The sequence below is a fragment of the Panthera tigris genome, chromosome B2, assembly GCF_018350195.1.
Source record: "Panthera tigris isolate Pti1 chromosome B2, P.tigris_Pti1_mat1.1, whole genome shotgun sequence".
Classification (NCBI taxonomy): domain Eukaryota; kingdom Metazoa; phylum Chordata; class Mammalia; order Carnivora; family Felidae; genus Panthera; species Panthera tigris.
The window spans coordinates 30,898,407-30,912,688 of NC_056664.1; the positions used below are offsets into that span (position 1 = coordinate 30,898,407).

The following is a 14,282-nucleotide window of genomic DNA, read 5'->3' on the forward strand; positions in this document are numbered from 1 at the left end:
CAGACGAATAAAGCTCCCCCGGGTCGGGCGACCGGACGTATCGAGTTGTTACCAATCCCGTCGCATTGCATACTGACTGAGACTGTATCAGCCAATAATCATTGTGCAAGGGCGGGACTGCGCAAACCTCACCCCTACCCTTTGGACCAATCCTTTCTTTTGAATTGTGTGATTGGCGGGCACTCAGGCCAATAGTGCCTAGAAAACTTTGAAGCCCTCCCAAAGATCGTGGGCCGGAGGCGGTTTCTTGTTGGGGCGTGTGTATGTGTGTTTTTGAGGGGATTAAGGGTACGTGAAGGCGAAACAGAACAGTCCATGGCGGCAGCGGAGGAGGAGGACGGGGGCCCCGAAGGGCCAAACCGCGAGCGGGGCGGGGCGGGCGCGACCTTCGAATGTAATATATGTCTGGAGACTGCTCGCGAAGCTGTGGTCAGTGTGTGTGGCCACCTGTATTGGTGAGAATCCGGGAGTGGGAGAAAAGTGGGGCTCACCTCCATACTAGGGAGGCTGGGGGCAGGGTGGCATACAATCATACAAGATAATGGAGGTCACGTCCCCGTAGGTGAGGCCCGAGAAGGGGACTTAATGTCTCTTTGAGTATGTGTGGGCAAGAGAGTCACGTCTGTACAGAGGAGACCCATAGAACGGAGAGTCATTGGAACTAGGAGGTGAGAGGTATGGTGTGTTAAGAAGTGGGGCCGGACCGGGGGTAGGGCGGGAACAGCACATCTGTACAGGCGAGACCCGAGCTACCTTACCCCGGAAAGTGAGGGGTCTTAGCTGTACAGGTTAGACTCAAAGGTTAGGGGTGGCACACGTTGCTTGAGTAGGTTGAGACCTAGGGATGTGGAATCCCATTCAGATGAGATATTGGTAAGCAGTGGTATGACAACCTGAGGAGAAGGGCACTGAAGGAGCAACCCTGAGAAGTTAAAGGTTTGTGGAAATAGGGACTTTATTGAGCCTAGAAGAGAGGAAAAGGAGTAGTGGGAGAAGGTGCTAGTAAAAGGGGGTCTGGTTTGGGAGTGATAAGGCCAAGGACAGGGCTGGGACTGAAAGAGGAGATCTGGAAAGCTGTGGTTGAAAAGAACTGGAAACTAAGTCGAAAGGCAGAGAAGGGAGGAGATGGGTGTGTGTGTGTGTGTGTGTGTGTGTGTGTGTGTGTGTCTTTGTGTGTTTGGGGAGAGGAAAAGGTTGACCATGTTGAGGATGGATATAGCTTTAGATGCTGTAAGATCAGAGAAGAAGGAAGGCCAGATTGGCATGGTAGAGGTTGCAGAAAATGGGAAAAGAAGCAGGTAGTACCTGGGAGAGGGGGTGAGATGGGACTCTATGAGGTTGGGTCCGTGTCTCTTTTCTGTAGCTGGTTTGACCTTCTTTTTTTCGCCCCCATCCAGTTGGCCCTGTCTTCATCAGGTGCGTACTCAGAGGAGATGAAGAGGGAAATGGGGAGGTCTGAGGAGTTCAAAGACCCTGCTGTGTACTGGAAACCACTTCATTTTCTCCCCCAGTGGCTGGAGACACGGCCAGAGCGGCAAGAATGCCCAGTGTGTAAAGCTGGGATCAGCAGAGAAAAGGTTGTCCCTCTTTATGGTCGAGGGAGCCAGAAGCCCCAGGACCCCAGGTGAGAGAGAGGGGCTGGTGCTGAGGGAAGATGGAAGGCTTCTGCCCTGGCAGTGGGGTGTAGAAGGGGAGAGAACACTTCTTGCTAGTCTCTCTCCTATTCCTCAGATTGAAAACTCCACCCCGCCCCCAGGGCCAGCGACCAGCTCCAGAGAGCAGAGGGGTGAGTCTTGTCTGATTGTGTTTTTTCCTTGCAAAGACCTGCCCTGTTCCCCTCTGACTTTCTCCACCTTCCTAGGGATTCCAGTCATTTGGTGATACCGGGGGCTTTCACTTCTCATTTGGTGTTGGTGCTTTTCCCTTTGGCTTTTTCACCACCGTCTTCAACACCCATGACCCATTGCGTCGGGGTACAGGTAAGAGCCTTCCCTCAGCTCCTAGCAGGGAGCCCTCTGAACCCCCTCAGTCCCCTTCCCAATGTAGGAGTGGATGCTTCTTCCACAGCTTTCCTCTCTCCTACAGGTGTGGATCTGGGACAGGGTCACTCGGCCTCCAGCTGGCAGGACTCCCTGTTCCTGTTTCTCGCCATCTTCTTCTTTTTCTGGCTGCTCAGTATTTGAGCTTTGTCTCCTTCCTACCCACCTCCGGCCAGAGGAGAATCAGTATTGGGGGTCCTTGCTGACCCTTCCTGACTCCTGGCCCCTCCTCCCCAACCACTCCATTTATACTGGCTGAGGCCAACCCTGGCCACTTTCTAGGAGGGTGCGGGGAGGAGGAGTGACAGAATATGGAAGAACCTTCTGCTTTGAACTCACTGAGTAGCATCATAACTCCCAGCTCTGGGATGGGAGGACAGACAGAAGAGAATGTCTGTTTCTTCTCTCTACTGATCCTTTCTTGATTTGGTGTTGAAAGATGGGCAAGTCTCCCTCTGATTCTCCCCTACTTTCCCCTTGTTGATTTAACTTAATTTTTCTCTCCCCAGTGTCTATTATGGGTTCTGACTTAAGTGCTTCCTTCCCCTCACTACCTCCTTTATTATAAATTGAATAAACAAGGTGAGATGTATTGATGGAAGCTCTGCCCACCTTTGTCCTTACCTCCTTCCTTCCAGAACAGGAGCAGCTTCTCTCTAACTTGAGTAAATATCTGCGTGGTGTGGGGAAGCATGAGGGTGAGCCTCTCTCCTTCAAGGCTTTCAAGGGTTCAGGGGTGAGGGCATCTTACACATACACATACACACACACATACATGAGCAAATAGGGCAAGGTGTTTACTTCTCACTGTTGGGAGGCTCTGGTTGTGGAAGCACGTTTGGTGAGGTGGGTACAGTTACACAGGAAAGAACTAGTGTGGGGCCAGAACAGAGCAGGGGTGAGGGGAAAGAAAATGGAGGTGATGGATGGAGTCTGGCTGTGCATCCCTCAAGGCCCTGCTGCACTGCCCTCAGCTGCCTCAGGCTCCTCTGACTGATTCAGCTCTTCGCGCTCCTCCTCCTCCTCCTCCTGGTTTTCTGGGGTCTTCCTGAGGAGGAAGATGGGGGAGAATACTGCACATGGTTCCCGGCACTCCATCATTGCTCCCCCTTACCTCCCTTCTTGCTGCCTGGAAGTCTCAAGTCTGAGGTCTCTGGCTTTCTCCACTTACCTCTCCTCTCCTTGGCGTCGCTGTCTTTGCCATATGATGGCCCCAATGAGCAGGGCAGCCATCCCCAGGCCTCCCAGGATCCCCAGGGCTAGGGCTACAGTTCCCAGCCCCTGCCCTTCCAAAGAACCTGTAGAGAGATGCAGAGAAGTGAGGGCCTGGCCCCTCCCACTCACCATTCCTTTCTGGTCAACCATCCCCCAGACCATCCCCCAGTCACTTTGGCCGTTGGGAAAGCCTCACCTGCAGTTGGCCCCTCCTCTGTTTCTGAAAGACAAAGTCAGAGCAAGTTAGAAGGGAAGGTCTCAATGTGAGAGAAAGTAGGCTATTTAGTGGGAGCCCCAGTGGAGTCTTTCCCTTTCTTCAGTTCAGAGGAGAGAGGGGACAGGCTGTCTTGGTATGGCTTGGGTGGGGCAGAGGAGGCCTGGGTGTGGGTACATGGAGGGGACAGTGCCAGGATGGAGTAGGGAATTCGAGTCTGCACCATCCCTTAGCCCAGCCCCAGGGTTCCTGGCATTTGGAGAGAGGTCTCCTCACCGATGATGTGGACACTGACAGCACGGCTTTCCTGGGGCCCATGGCTGGGATGGGTGGCTACACAGCTGTAGGTTCCCTGGTCCTGAGGTCTTACCTCAGAGAGGAGCAGCACAGGGTTGGGGGTAAGGGGCAGGGGCACGCCCTGTGGGGAGAAGGGGGATAGGAGACTATTACAACGTGTAATATGTTTCCACACGTCCCATACTCCTATCTTTGTCTCCATATCTTCTGATATTCTGTCGTCTTCCCCAGGTCCTTGCCTGCCTCTCTATGAGCCTCCTGTCCTAGTTGCCAGTGATGTGTCTGTCTACTTCCCAGCCCCCTCTCCAGGTCACTCACGTCCTTGATCCAGTGGATTTGAAGGGAGGACTGGGCAGGGGTTTCACAGGTCAGGGTCACGGTACCACCAGGAGCTACTGTTCCACCTTCTGGCTCTACCACCAATTGGACCTCCAGAGGCACAGGCTCTGGGGGTGGGGGCATGAGGTTGAGAGTTATACCTGTGTGTGGTCCCTGTGGCCATGGGCTTCACTTTTCCCTCCTTGAGGGCCAAACTTTCAGGCCCTCCCCACCTCCACTCACCCCAGACGCTGAGCTGGATGGGGGTCGTGTGTAGGGCTTGGCGCCGGGGAAGGCCAGGACTGAAGCTACAGGAGAAAGTGGGATGGGGAGCTCCTCCCCGGGCTGGGGTCACCATCAGTTCTGACTGGAGTGTGAAAAGCCCTGTTTCAGGGTGTCTCCTGGTCTCTTCCTGCACGGACACTCCTATGGCGGGGAGGAGAAGGAAGGACAAGGCAAGACCTCCCAGGGTGGATATGGGAGGGGTCAGAAAGAAGGCAGCAGGAGGGGGAACTTTGGGACTTACCTTTGCCATCAGGTATGAGGGGTTTCCCATCCAAGTGCCAGTTAAGAGTTCCGGCAGGGTAGCCCCCCTTGGACAAACATGTCCCCACCTGGGGAAAGAGTAACCATCATCTTTGAAAATAAGAGACTACACACACACGCGCACACAAACGCATACACCTACACGGACACGGCTTACACCCCCTTCCTCTTCTCAGAACTGCTTTCTACTTCTCCCCTTTTCTTCCACTACCTTATTGGGGACACCAGCCATGAGTTCAGAGGCAGGATCCACAATTTCTGGCTTCCCAGGAATCTCTGAAGGAGGGAAAATTTCAATCAGAGGCTGCAGCTCTGAAGACTCTCACAACCCAGGTGTGGGAACTGGGGCATCTGAAGTCACAGGTTCTCACACACCAGGGCCAAGGAGTCGAGGGCTGGGGTTGAAGACTTTTCCTTAGATGAAAGGTGGGCCATGGAGAAGGCCCTGAACTCTTACGGTAGACTCGGACTTGGTAGGTTGACCTCGTCTCCTTTCCATTCCTGCTTTTTGCCTGGCACCGGAAAGTCCCCTCATCCTGGATCCCTACTGCCGGCAGGAGGAGGGAGCCATTGGGGAGCACTCGAGCTACACTATCCCAGGGACCTCCCTGGGGAGACAGGACCTTCCAAGCTTCTGTTCGGCCTGTGTTCTGGGGACAGAGGAGAGGGGCCTGAGCAGGGCAGGTCCTTTGGGAAAGGACTCCTGAGGCAGGGAGGTGGGGATACAAATCATCGCTGGTCTCTCTGGAAGTGGGGAAGCTGTGACAGGAGCCCTGCTTACCAGTTTCCATTCCAACTGCTGGGGTGGTTTCTTGGGGGCCCCCCTACAGTTCAGCACCAGTGGCTTCCCAATCCGGGCTGTGACGTTTCGGTCGCCTACTACTGCCCCTGGGAGACAGTACAATGGTGGAAGGGTAGGAGGGAAATGGGGGCTAATAAAACTAGGACAAGGTGGGTGAGGGAGCTTGAAGAGCAGTGCCCAGGTTCCAGGAAAGTTCTGGGCAGATTTGGGGAGGACAGAGTGCTTTCTGCAGGGAGGATTGGTGTGAGGGGAGTGGCTCACCCCACAGACTGAAGACCAGCACCCAGGCTCCAGCCGCTGCCCCTGCTGCCATCCTGCTTCCTTCCCAGGCTCCTTGCTCTGTCTGCCCCTCACTGCTGTGGCCACCGCCCTAGGTGGGGCTTGCACCTTCTCCCCTACCCCCATCTTCCCGTCCTGTCCCGTCACAGGGAATGCTAGGAATTCATGCTTCTTGGACAAGAGTACTTCAGATACTAGGAGAAAGTTATCACCCCACCCTTAGGCACTGCCAGTCTCTGGGCCCAGCCATATCCATGGGGGTGGGGAGTGTACCTCCTAGGGTCTCTTCTCACTCAGGACCCCCAACCCATCCCATCAGTCCACGGAGGGCTTGCCTGGTAGACAACTGGAGACCACTGAGGGCTTGCCTGGTAAGACAATGGGAGCCCCATATGGCTTAGGCAAGGTTGCTAGGCAACAGGGTTCAGGCCAGGCTTTTTCCCTTGAGGAGGGGGTGAGGGTGAACCATGGGGCCTGGGTGGTGAGGGCAAGGCTGGGGGAACTTGGGGAAAACACCTGTTTGGGGCTTTATGAGAAAAAAGATTTTTTTTTCTGGGGTTTTTCATGTTTTTGAAAATAATTCTCAACTAAACCCAGGGAAAAAAGAAAATTCTTTATTTAAAACTGTGTGTGTGTGTGTGTGTGTATGTGTGTATGTGTTTTCTTTTTTCCTGTGAAACTACAAGTTTACAAGTGAGGAGAGAACTGCCCCCAGCCCGTGCCTCCCACCCACCACCCATCACACATCTAACCTGCTCCCCTTCAGTCCTGCCTGGATCTTTGACAGAAGAGGTTCCCCACTAGGACAGTCTCGTAAAATCCTGAGGATGTTTGAGGGGTTCAGATGGTAAGAGTTCTGGCCAAGGATGGGACATTGGTGATTTTACTTTCCCACATACCTGGCTTTTTGCAACCTCCCTCCTCTCTCTCCCCACCCTCCTGATTTTGAACTGAGAATAAAAGATGCCTCATTTCTGGGGAAATGGAGGGAGATAACATAACACAAGCACCCAACCCACATTAACATATTTGGCAATAAGCCCCTCCCCATTCTTTCCCCTCCAATCTGCAAATAGTAGTTAAAAAAAAAAAAAAAAAAGATTTAAAGACGTGTCACTCACAGGGAAAGGTGGCATTTCCTCAAAGTTACCGAGTCCAGCCCTGCCCAAGGATTGAGGGAAGTGAGGGGTGGGGACAGGTCAGCAGAGCAAGCCCCTATCTCCACAGCAAATGCAGCAAAGAGCTGCCTGCATAAGCAAAGAACATCCAACTAAGTGATTTTAGGGGTGCAGGCTTGGTGCCCTGCTAAATGTACTTTCTGGTGTACAGGACTGGAGCCAGCTGGGCCTCTTTGCAAGTTCTGTTTGTTCCCCTTTCTTTTATCATGACCCCTTTGGCTATCACCCCTAACATGGGAAAGCAAGAAACTAAAAAAAAAAAAGTCAATATATTTATAAAAACATCTACTTCCCCAAACTAAAAATTAAGAACCAATAACAGCAACAAAAATTTTTCAAAATACAGATGGATCCCAGGGTTTTGTTTCTTTCCTTAACAAAACAAAACAAAACAACAACAAAAATTCAACCCCAAAGCCCAGTCAACAATTCCCTAAAGTAGCAGAAACTCCCTCCGAGGTAGATATCTGAGTCAGACACTCTAGTCCACCGAGCGATTCTATTGGTTTAAGATGAGCTGCGTATGAGGTAATAAAGCCATCTGGAGGGGCAGGGGGTGGGGAGGCACAGGGTTCATGGCCCATGTCCTCTGTCCAGAAGGTGTGTCCCCAGTTTTGGCATCTCTGGTTGGGCAGGGCTGGCTTCTCCACAGATCCCAGAGCAGATAAGTGGGGTGGGGGAGCCCAGAGAAAAGAGAAATGGAATATAGTACGGGGTGGAGGGGGATGGAAAGACAGCAGAGGGAAAGGGATCTGAACAATAGGAATCTGGGTTTTGTGACAGAAAGGAAGAGAAAGACTGAAAAAAAAGTTAAAAAGAGGGAGACAGACCCCACTCTCCCCTTAGGGGAGCCCATTCTCCCTGCCACGTAGTCAGCACCCACAGCACTGAGAGAGTCTGGTTGGGGAAGGGATGACCCCATTTGCCCTTCTCTGTCTTGTGCTTCTCCTGTGTCTGGGGTTTGTCCTCTGGATGCCTGTGTCCTCTTCAAGAGTCGCCTTGTGAGCCCCCACCCCTGTGGCCCTGAGGGGCAAGATCAGTTGGAAGTGTCAGAGTGAACGCTCCCTGGTCCCTCTGTCGGGGACGTCACTGAGGATGGGGTTACAGCCTCCTGCCAGCCACCGTTTGCCTGGAAAAAGAGAGAGACGGTTGGGGCAGGGCTCTGGGAAGTCTAGTGTGGGGATAACACTGCCAGCGAAAAGGCCCTCTTGTCCTGGTGAAAGTTGGACAAAGAGAGCTTCATGTATCCACTCACCCTCATTTCCCGAGGGCTGTACATCTGGCCTCCCCCAAGGTTATCCCCGTAGCCCCCTGGCCCCATTGAGTGTCGGAGTGATTCCACCTGCAGGCAGCAAAGAAGGGTATGACACAGTGATGAGTCTTATACCTTGAAGAGAGGGAAACCGAGTTTGGGAAAGCCCTACGCAAGGGGAGATGGGCCACCTGACCTGGGAAGCAGAGTAGGAATCTCCGTTGAGCCCGGGCATCCCCAGAAACATGTCTCCGGATCCTGAGAGATTGAAAGAGCCGCCAGAGCCTTGGTGGAGGGGGAGGGGGAGGGGGAGTAGAGAAGGGATTAGAGAAGAGTATAACACAGCCTTTGATGGCAGACAGGATTCTCACCACAGCTCTGGTTTCCGAAAAGCCCTATGAACTAGTTCTGGGGGTGCACCACTATATGCAAATTATCTGTAAGACAACACTGCAACACTCAGAAGGAGCAGGCAGTTTCTGAGCCTCCCCACTCCGTCCCTGGCCACTTGCTGGAAGATAGAAGTAACTTCACTGGAGTGGCCTCTGTCCCCTGACATCTCCATCCCATCTCAGCTAGGTCCTTCTCACCCCCAAAGGCCCCCTCTCAGCTGTGATCCTGCCTAGATAGGAAGTGGGAACAAAAGCAGGAAGCGTGCAAGACAGCCAGCCAGGATGGCAGTGGGGTCCACCTGCAGACGAAGGGGGTGTCGGGGAGCTGGTGCGGCTGTGGCCCCCCTGGGTGACTGACACGGCGGTCTTGACAGCATAGATGTTTGCTTCCTCTTGGAACTTTCCAATATTTTTCTTATACCGAATCCGCTTGTTGCCAAACCAGTTGGAGACCTGTGGGGTGTTGAGCAGAAAGCAGAGTGAGGTAGAGAACTTTATGTTAAGTCCCTCAGTCAGTAGAATCAGAGAGCTTTTGACCTGAAAACTCCTCCCCAAGCCTCCCTAATACCTGAGAGACAGTGATTCCGCACTTCTTGGCAAGCTCCTCCTTAGCCTCCTCACTAGGATATGGGTTACTCAGATGCGAGTAGAAATACTCATTGAGGACCTCAGTGGCCTGTTTGCTGAAGTTGCGGCGTTTTCGTCTACAGAAGAGGGAGAAAGGTGGTGAGGAGGCCGGCTGTTCGGGCAAGGCCTCCATCTTGCCTAACTCTGGAGAATGCCACTGCTATAGGGTACCATGTTGTGTTGCACGGTGGCCCAGGGGCTTGGAGAAGAATGGGAAGGAGCCCAGGGTTGGGGGCTGGCCTGGGCCTCTGAGCCCCACCTGGCATCCAAGAAGCGGGAACGCAGGATCATGACAGCCTCACAGGTGCTCTGCTTGAGCTGCATCTGGATGGCGCTGAACTTCCGATGGATGATGCTCACCATGCGCTCCATCTCCTTGGGTGCCACAGGCCGTGTGCGGCTCTGTTCCCTCAGCAGGTTCATGACGTGGGTTGTGAACTCGTTACACGCCTATAGTGGGAGCCAGTGGGTTGTGAGGAGGGGCCCTTTGGCCCTGGGATTCCCCTCAGGAGCCTCTCCTTTCACCCACTCCAGCCTTGTCTCCTCACCTGCTCATATTTCTCCAGCTCCGAGTGGTAGATGTGGCGGATCTGAGCAAGTTTGCTGCGATAGTCCGAGTGTTCGATGGAGTTGTCAGGGGACACGCCGCCCCCGGAGGCTGCTGCGGCCGCAGCTGCTGCTGCTGAGCCCCCTCCTTTCTCAGGCCCAGCCACACCCTCTGCCAGAAGCATGTTGTCCAGGCGCATCAGCTGTGGGTCCACCGGCTCCTCCTCTTGGGAGCTTCGAATGCTAAGGCCTAGCATACAGGCCAATGAACTTAGGGACCCAGGGAACCCACAGCCAGCTCTCAGCCCTCCTAGTGTCTTCCTGGAGACCCAAGTTTCCAGGTTTTGGTTCCCTCCCTAGTTCCCCTTAGCAACTTCCCTAACCCCTACTGTTCTCAGGGCCCCAGGGTATCAAACTCTGAGCCTGAGTCCTATAAAGAACAGGATTCTGTCCCCAGAAGGGAGAAATCAGAGGGGGTCCCACATACCGGTTTTCTCCTTGATTTCACACAGGACACTAAAGAGAGCAGGCTTCATGCGGTGGCAGTTGAGGGCGTGTTTCCTTGGGAGGAAGGGGAGAGAAGAGTTGAGGAGCTATAGAAACAGAGGAGGGATCGAGTGAGGGAGACCATGAGGGTGAGAGGGGCGCCTCTGAACCAGCAGGGAGGTACAAAATGGGGGTGGGGGCAGAATGGAGTTGGGGGGTTCTTGGGAAGAGATCAGCTCCCTGAGTGTGGAAATGTGGAGAAGCTGCTTGGCTTAAGGAAGATGGAGGGAAGATGCAGGCAGCAAGATAAAAGCACTGTGGGCATGTACGGGGGCTGTGGGAAATGGGTCTACAGGGGTAGAGAAGGAGAGTTTGGGGGTGACTGCTGACATGAGGGTGACTAGGTAGACTGCAGAGGAAAAGAGATGCAGACTGCAAGAAGAGTCAGAGTTTGAGGTGCCAGAGAGGGGTTGGAGGAGTTGAATATAGATGTGTGTGGAGGGTCCTGGGACTGAACAAGGCAGGAGGCTCTGATGCTCCTAGTGTCCTGCTGAACAGGGGCCAAGGGTGGGGGAGGACCCTTGAAGGCTGGGCCATGGTGGAGAGGAGCAGTAGGAGCTTTGGGAAGGGCTGTGGAGGTCCCCAGGCCTGGAGAGTATGGGGGTGGGCTGGGAGGAGAGTTAAGACAGCATAGCAGTTTTTTAGTCTGAGGGCCAGAACAGGGCTCTGGAGATGGAACATGTTCGAGGGAGTATGGCAGTCAGTGGGGAGTTTGGGGGGGGGGGTGAGGCCACCCTGGGTTCCCCTCTTTGAAGGTTTCAGGGCCTGGGGGTGAGGGGAGGTTCGTGAAGGAGGGCTTATCTTGGAGCTCCCAGGAGTAAGGAGAGAAGAGAGCTTTAGGATCCTGGAGCCGATCCTGGAGTAGGGGGTGGGGGTGACTCCCAGAAGATTCAGAGCTTGTGAATGGGGTTTCTGCTGGGTCTGTGTGGGGTCCCGGGGTGGGGGCACTCACTTGGCCTGGGCCTCGTCCAGGCTCTGGTCGGTGATGGTCATTATCTGCTGCAGAATGTCCCCGATGTCTTGCTTCCCTCGGCCTCCCGGGACCCCCCCGCTACCCCCACCGGGGTCTCCGCCACCGGGAGGCTCGCCAGGGCCCCCAGGCTCCCCACCCACCAATCCCAGGCCCCCCCGGCCCCCACCTGGAGGGGGCGGCCCCAGCAGCCGCTCGTCCATAGTTGGGGGGGGGCCCTGAGGCCCCCTCCCTGCTCCGCCCCTCCCCCCGCCTGGTTACTTCCCCCCCCACAAACTCAGTGGGGCCGCTGCTCCCTCCGCCCCAACCCCCGCCCGTCTCCCCCCTCCCGGCTTTCCCGGAGGTTCACCCCGGCCCTGAAGGGAGACCTGGGGTACCGGCTGGGCCCCCCACAGGAGACCCCGGCCCCCGGCGGCGGAGAAAATGGAGCCGGAGAGAGAGAGGAGGCCCAAGCGGGGGTGTGTGTGAGAGAGAGAGAGAGAGAGGGAGGAGGGAGAAGGGGGGAGCGAGGGAGGGAGGCGGGGGGGGGGGCGGGGAGGGGAGCCGGAGAGGAAGAGGAGGGGAGAAGAGAGGAGGAACAGGGAGGAGCTGGGGGCGGAGAAAGACACATAGAAACAGAGGAACTAGCATCGAGTGGAGGAGGGGAGAGGGAAGAGGGGACGAGGGGAGGAGACTAGACCTTGTGGGGGGGTGGGATATGCTTAGGCCCGGGGGCTGGACTTCGGTGGCCTCGGAAGGGCGGGGTGGGGGGGGGGGAGGCGTATTGGGGCTCAGGGGCCGCAACTTGGGTTCTGAATTAGGGAATCTAGGTGTTGTGGACTCCGGCCCCTAGAATCCCTGGGTTCACAGACAGCTCAGTTCATATTTCTTCTCCTAATGACTCCCCTCCCTGTTCTACTTAATTAAAACCAGGAGAGGGGGGGCTGGGGGGGTATAATTAGGGAGGTCTCCAACCGCTGCTTAATAAGCCAGTAATTAACCAGCCAGGGAGGGGAGCTGGCCTCTCGCCAAAGTAGGGAAAGAGGCGGCCTCTTGGCCTCACCTTCCTATCCCCCCCTCGCCCCCCCCCCCCCCCCCCCCCCGCAGCCCCAAACACCAGTCTTCGTCAGTCCAGAGGAGAATTACATTTATTCATACAACCAAAACATCGGACTCGGAGCAGCAGTGGGGAGGGAGGGTGGGCAGTGCTAAGTGTCCATTCACAGCCTGTAGGCCCCTCAGTCCTGGGGTGGCAGTGCTGGTGGTGGGGTGGGCGAATGGTCTTACCTTTTTCAATGCCCTCTCTCCCTTTCTTCTTACTGGGAAGGAGGGTGGAACTGTCTCTCAGGTCCTAACTTTGGGAGATTTGCCTTCTCTTGGGAGATGGAGGCCTGAGCCCTCAGATCCTGCCTAGTGGCTAGACTACTGGGGGTATCCCCACAGCTCAGGACCAAGACTTCCAGCCACTCCTTGGGATCAGGGGAGGGGGTGGGGTGTTTCCCAGTGGCTGGGATCTTCTCACTGCTTCAAGCTCCCATGTACTGGGGGAGGGAGTTAAATGACCATCCTACCCTATTCCCAGGACTTTCACCTCCTCTGTTCCTCGGGAAGGTGGATGAAGATGATGGATATTGAGATTTCTCCTGGGTCTTCCAGTCTCTGGTGCCCCTGCCAAGCAGGGGTTGAGGGCATGCTGCCCAGGTTTGAGCCCCAGGAGTGTGGAGGGGCTGGTGGAGGGGCTCACGTCTCAGCAGGTATGTGTGGGGGGCCGGGACCTTTGCTCCTCCATTCGACCTCCACCCTGAACTCTCAGCAGCAACTCCAGGAGCTCCTGTCCCCCTGGGGGTAGGGGAGGCTCTGACCGCTGGGCTTCCATCCGCTGGCACTAGAGGAGTGGAGGGAAGGGAGGGTGTTGCTGAGATTTTAAGAGGGGCAGGCCTTGCAAGGAGCCAAGGCTGGCGAGAGGGGTATGTAGGATACATGTGATGGGGATGGAGGGACCGGGGCCTGGCCAGGGGGTAGATGGTGGGGAGGAGGGGTAGGGCCCAAAAGAGAACAAGGGCCAAGAAACCAGAAAGCCTGGGTCTTGCCTTCTGGGGAGGTGTCTCACCTGGTGACTGAGGATAGTGCTGTAGAGCTGTTCTCTGTCCTCAAGAGGCCGAAGTGGGGCTGGGGCTATGCTTGGGGGGTTCTGGGGGATGTGGAAGGTGGCTCTTTGCTCCTCTAGGCGGCGGGACTGGGCCTCAGCCACCAAATCCAGAAGGAGCTCAGTCTGCAGGGAGAGCAGGGAGGCCGAGCAGGGCCCCAGGGCTGGGGAGAGGAGGGGTAGGGCTCAGAGACCCAGAGAAGTTGGCAGACAGGAGGGGTGGTGGTGCTAGATGACTTGGAGTGAGAGCTGAGGGGGTGCAATGGGGAATCAGGAGGAGGTGGGGAGAGGGCCTTGGTAATGGGATCAGGAAGGATGTGGGCACCAAGGTGAGGGAGCTCCCTGAGCCAGTGAGGGTACCTGTGTGGCGGGTCCCTGGAGGAGGAGGGGACGGAGGAGCAGATCGCCAAGGCCGAGTGGTGGTGTTCACAGGGGGCCAGCCACGCTCATCCTGATGGGGGCCCTGATGCTGGGAGACATCCGGTCCAATCAAGTGGGGGTGTGGTGGGCAGGGGGCTAGGCTGACAGCCCATTTCCTCTTTCTGTGTCTCTGTTCCTGCCTCAGTTTGCCCAAGCCCTTCCAAGTCCCCGGAGTCCCCTTTCACTGCGTCCCTGCCCCACATCCTCTTACCTCCCTCTCTCCCAGTGTCAGCCTCCCCAGCCCAGTGCGCAGCTCACCTGGTCACCATTCTCTTCTTCCTGGGGTCTCTCGGCCTCCATCCCCTGGAGGGGAGAAATTGATGGGGGTGGGGTAGCTGGGATTTGGGAGGAGGGCTGGAACCCTAGGTTCCTGAGGGGAGTGGGGGCTGGAAGGGGTGGGGGTGAGCCAGGGGCTGGATGCCTGGGTACTGAGCAGGAAGCTGGGTTCCTGGTCAGCCCCCCCACGGGCCCCGCCCATCCCTGTCAACTTCCTCTAGTTCTCTTTTCCCACCCAAA

At 55.8% G+C, this 14,282-nt stretch overlaps 4 protein-coding genes across 7 annotated transcripts; 1 reads left to right on the top strand and 3 right to left on the bottom strand.

Moving 5' to 3' along the window:
* Positions 1-207: 207 nt before the first annotated feature.
* On the top strand, positions 208-2,631 carry RNF5 (ring finger protein 5). Its single transcript, XM_007093273.3, has 6 exons — positions 208-455; positions 1,398-1,416; positions 1,512-1,624; positions 1,732-1,786; positions 1,862-1,979; positions 2,086-2,631. The coding sequence occupies exons 1-6, from the start codon at positions 316-318 to the stop codon at positions 2,181-2,183; spliced, it is 543 nt and encodes a 180-aa protein (XP_007093335.1). The 5' UTR covers positions 208-315; the 3' UTR covers positions 2,184-2,631.
* Positions 2,632-2,811: 180 nt separating this feature from the next.
* AGER (advanced glycosylation end-product specific receptor) lies at positions 2,812-6,286 on the bottom strand. Of its 4 annotated transcripts, XM_042986049.1 has the most exons (11): positions 5,693-5,976; positions 5,411-5,517; positions 5,087-5,279; positions 4,841-4,905; positions 4,610-4,697; positions 4,327-4,509; positions 4,084-4,211; positions 3,745-3,886; positions 3,451-3,474; positions 3,211-3,337; positions 2,812-3,087 (listed from the first exon to the last, which is right to left on the bottom strand). In XM_042986049.1, the coding sequence occupies exons 1-11, from the start codon at positions 5,742-5,744 to the stop codon at positions 2,988-2,990; spliced, it is 1,209 nt and encodes a 402-aa protein (XP_042841983.1). In that variant the 5' UTR covers positions 5,745-5,976; the 3' UTR covers positions 2,812-2,987. The 4 variants fall into 4 exon arrangements, with proteins under 4 accessions (XP_042841983.1, XP_007093333.2, XP_042841984.1 ...); XM_007093271.3 differs by lacking the exon at positions 5,693-5,976 and adding an exon at positions 5,984-6,286 and having other exon boundaries at positions 5,087-5,517; XM_042986050.1 differs by lacking the exons at positions 5,087-5,279; positions 5,693-5,976 and adding an exon at positions 5,984-6,279.
* A 1,089-nt stretch (positions 6,287-7,375) lies between these two features.
* On the bottom strand, positions 7,376-11,439 carry PBX2 (PBX homeobox 2). Its single transcript, XM_007093270.2, has 9 exons — positions 11,204-11,439; positions 10,193-10,266; positions 9,708-9,955; positions 9,419-9,609; positions 9,101-9,236; positions 8,832-8,985; positions 8,337-8,425; positions 8,144-8,230; positions 7,376-8,017 (listed from the first exon to the last, which is right to left on the bottom strand). The coding sequence occupies exons 1-9, from the start codon at positions 11,422-11,424 to the stop codon at positions 7,925-7,927; spliced, it is 1,293 nt and encodes a 430-aa protein (XP_007093332.2). The 5' UTR covers positions 11,425-11,439; the 3' UTR covers positions 7,376-7,924.
* Positions 11,440-12,330: 891 nt separating this feature from the next.
* GPSM3 (G protein signaling modulator 3) lies at positions 12,331-14,110 on the bottom strand. Its single transcript, XM_015542514.2, has 4 exons — positions 14,025-14,110; positions 13,707-13,809; positions 13,311-13,510; positions 12,331-13,085 (listed from the first exon to the last, which is right to left on the bottom strand). Exons 1-4 carry the CDS (start codon positions 14,064-14,066, stop codon positions 12,948-12,950), a joined length of 483 nt encoding a protein of 160 aa, XP_015398000.1. The 5' UTR covers positions 14,067-14,110; the 3' UTR covers positions 12,331-12,947.
* Between the last annotated feature and the right edge of the window lie 172 nt (positions 14,111-14,282).

Excerpts from the sequence above, each read along its gene's own strand:
- GPSM3 (XM_015542514.2), bottom strand. The coding sequence starts at position 14,066 with ATGGAGGCCGAGAGACCCCAGGAAGAAGAGAATGGTGACCAG. Across the intron at positions 13,810-14,024 it reads AAGAAGAGAATGGTGACCAG|GGCCCCCATCAGGATGAGCG; the intron begins GTGAGCTGCGCA and ends TCCCAGCATCAG. Across the intron at positions 13,086-13,310 it reads GCACTATCCTCAGTCACCAG|TGCCAGCGGATGGAAGCCCA; the intron begins GTGAGACACCTC and ends CCACTCCTCTAG.
- AGER (XM_042986049.1), bottom strand. The coding sequence starts at position 5,744 with ATGGCAGCAGGGGCAGCGGCTGGAGCCTGGGTGCTGGTCTTCAGTCTG. Across the intron at positions 4,212-4,326 it reads CATCCAGCTCAGCGTCTGGG|AGCCTGTGCCTCTGGAGGTC; the intron begins GTGAGTGGAGGT and ends CCCCACCCCCAG. Across the intron at positions 3,338-3,450 it reads AGAGGAGGGGCCAACTGCAG|GTTCTTTGGAAGGGCAGGGG; the intron begins GTGAGGCTTTCC and ends ATCTCTCTACAG.
- RNF5 (XM_007093273.3), top strand. The coding sequence starts at position 316 with ATGGCGGCAGCGGAGGAGGAGGACGGGGGCCCCGAAGGGCCAAACCGC. Across the intron at positions 1,787-1,861 it reads CAGCTCCAGAGAGCAGAGGG|GGATTCCAGTCATTTGGTGA; the intron begins GTGAGTCTTGTC and ends CCACCTTCCTAG. Across the intron at positions 1,980-2,085 it reads CCCATTGCGTCGGGGTACAG|GTGTGGATCTGGGACAGGGT; the intron begins GTAAGAGCCTTC and ends TCTCTCCTACAG.
- PBX2 (XM_007093270.2), bottom strand. The coding sequence starts at position 11,424 with ATGGACGAGCGGCTGCTGGGGCCGCCCCCTCCAGGTGGGGGCCGGGGG. Across the intron at positions 8,426-8,831 it reads GACACCCCCTTCGTCTGCAG|GCTCTGGCGGCTCTTTCAAT; the intron begins GTGGACCCCACT and ends CCCTCCACCAAG. Across the intron at positions 8,018-8,143 it reads ACAGCCCTCGGGAAATGAGG|GCAAACGGTGGCTGGCAGGA; the intron begins GTGAGTGGATAC and ends CTCTTTTTCCAG.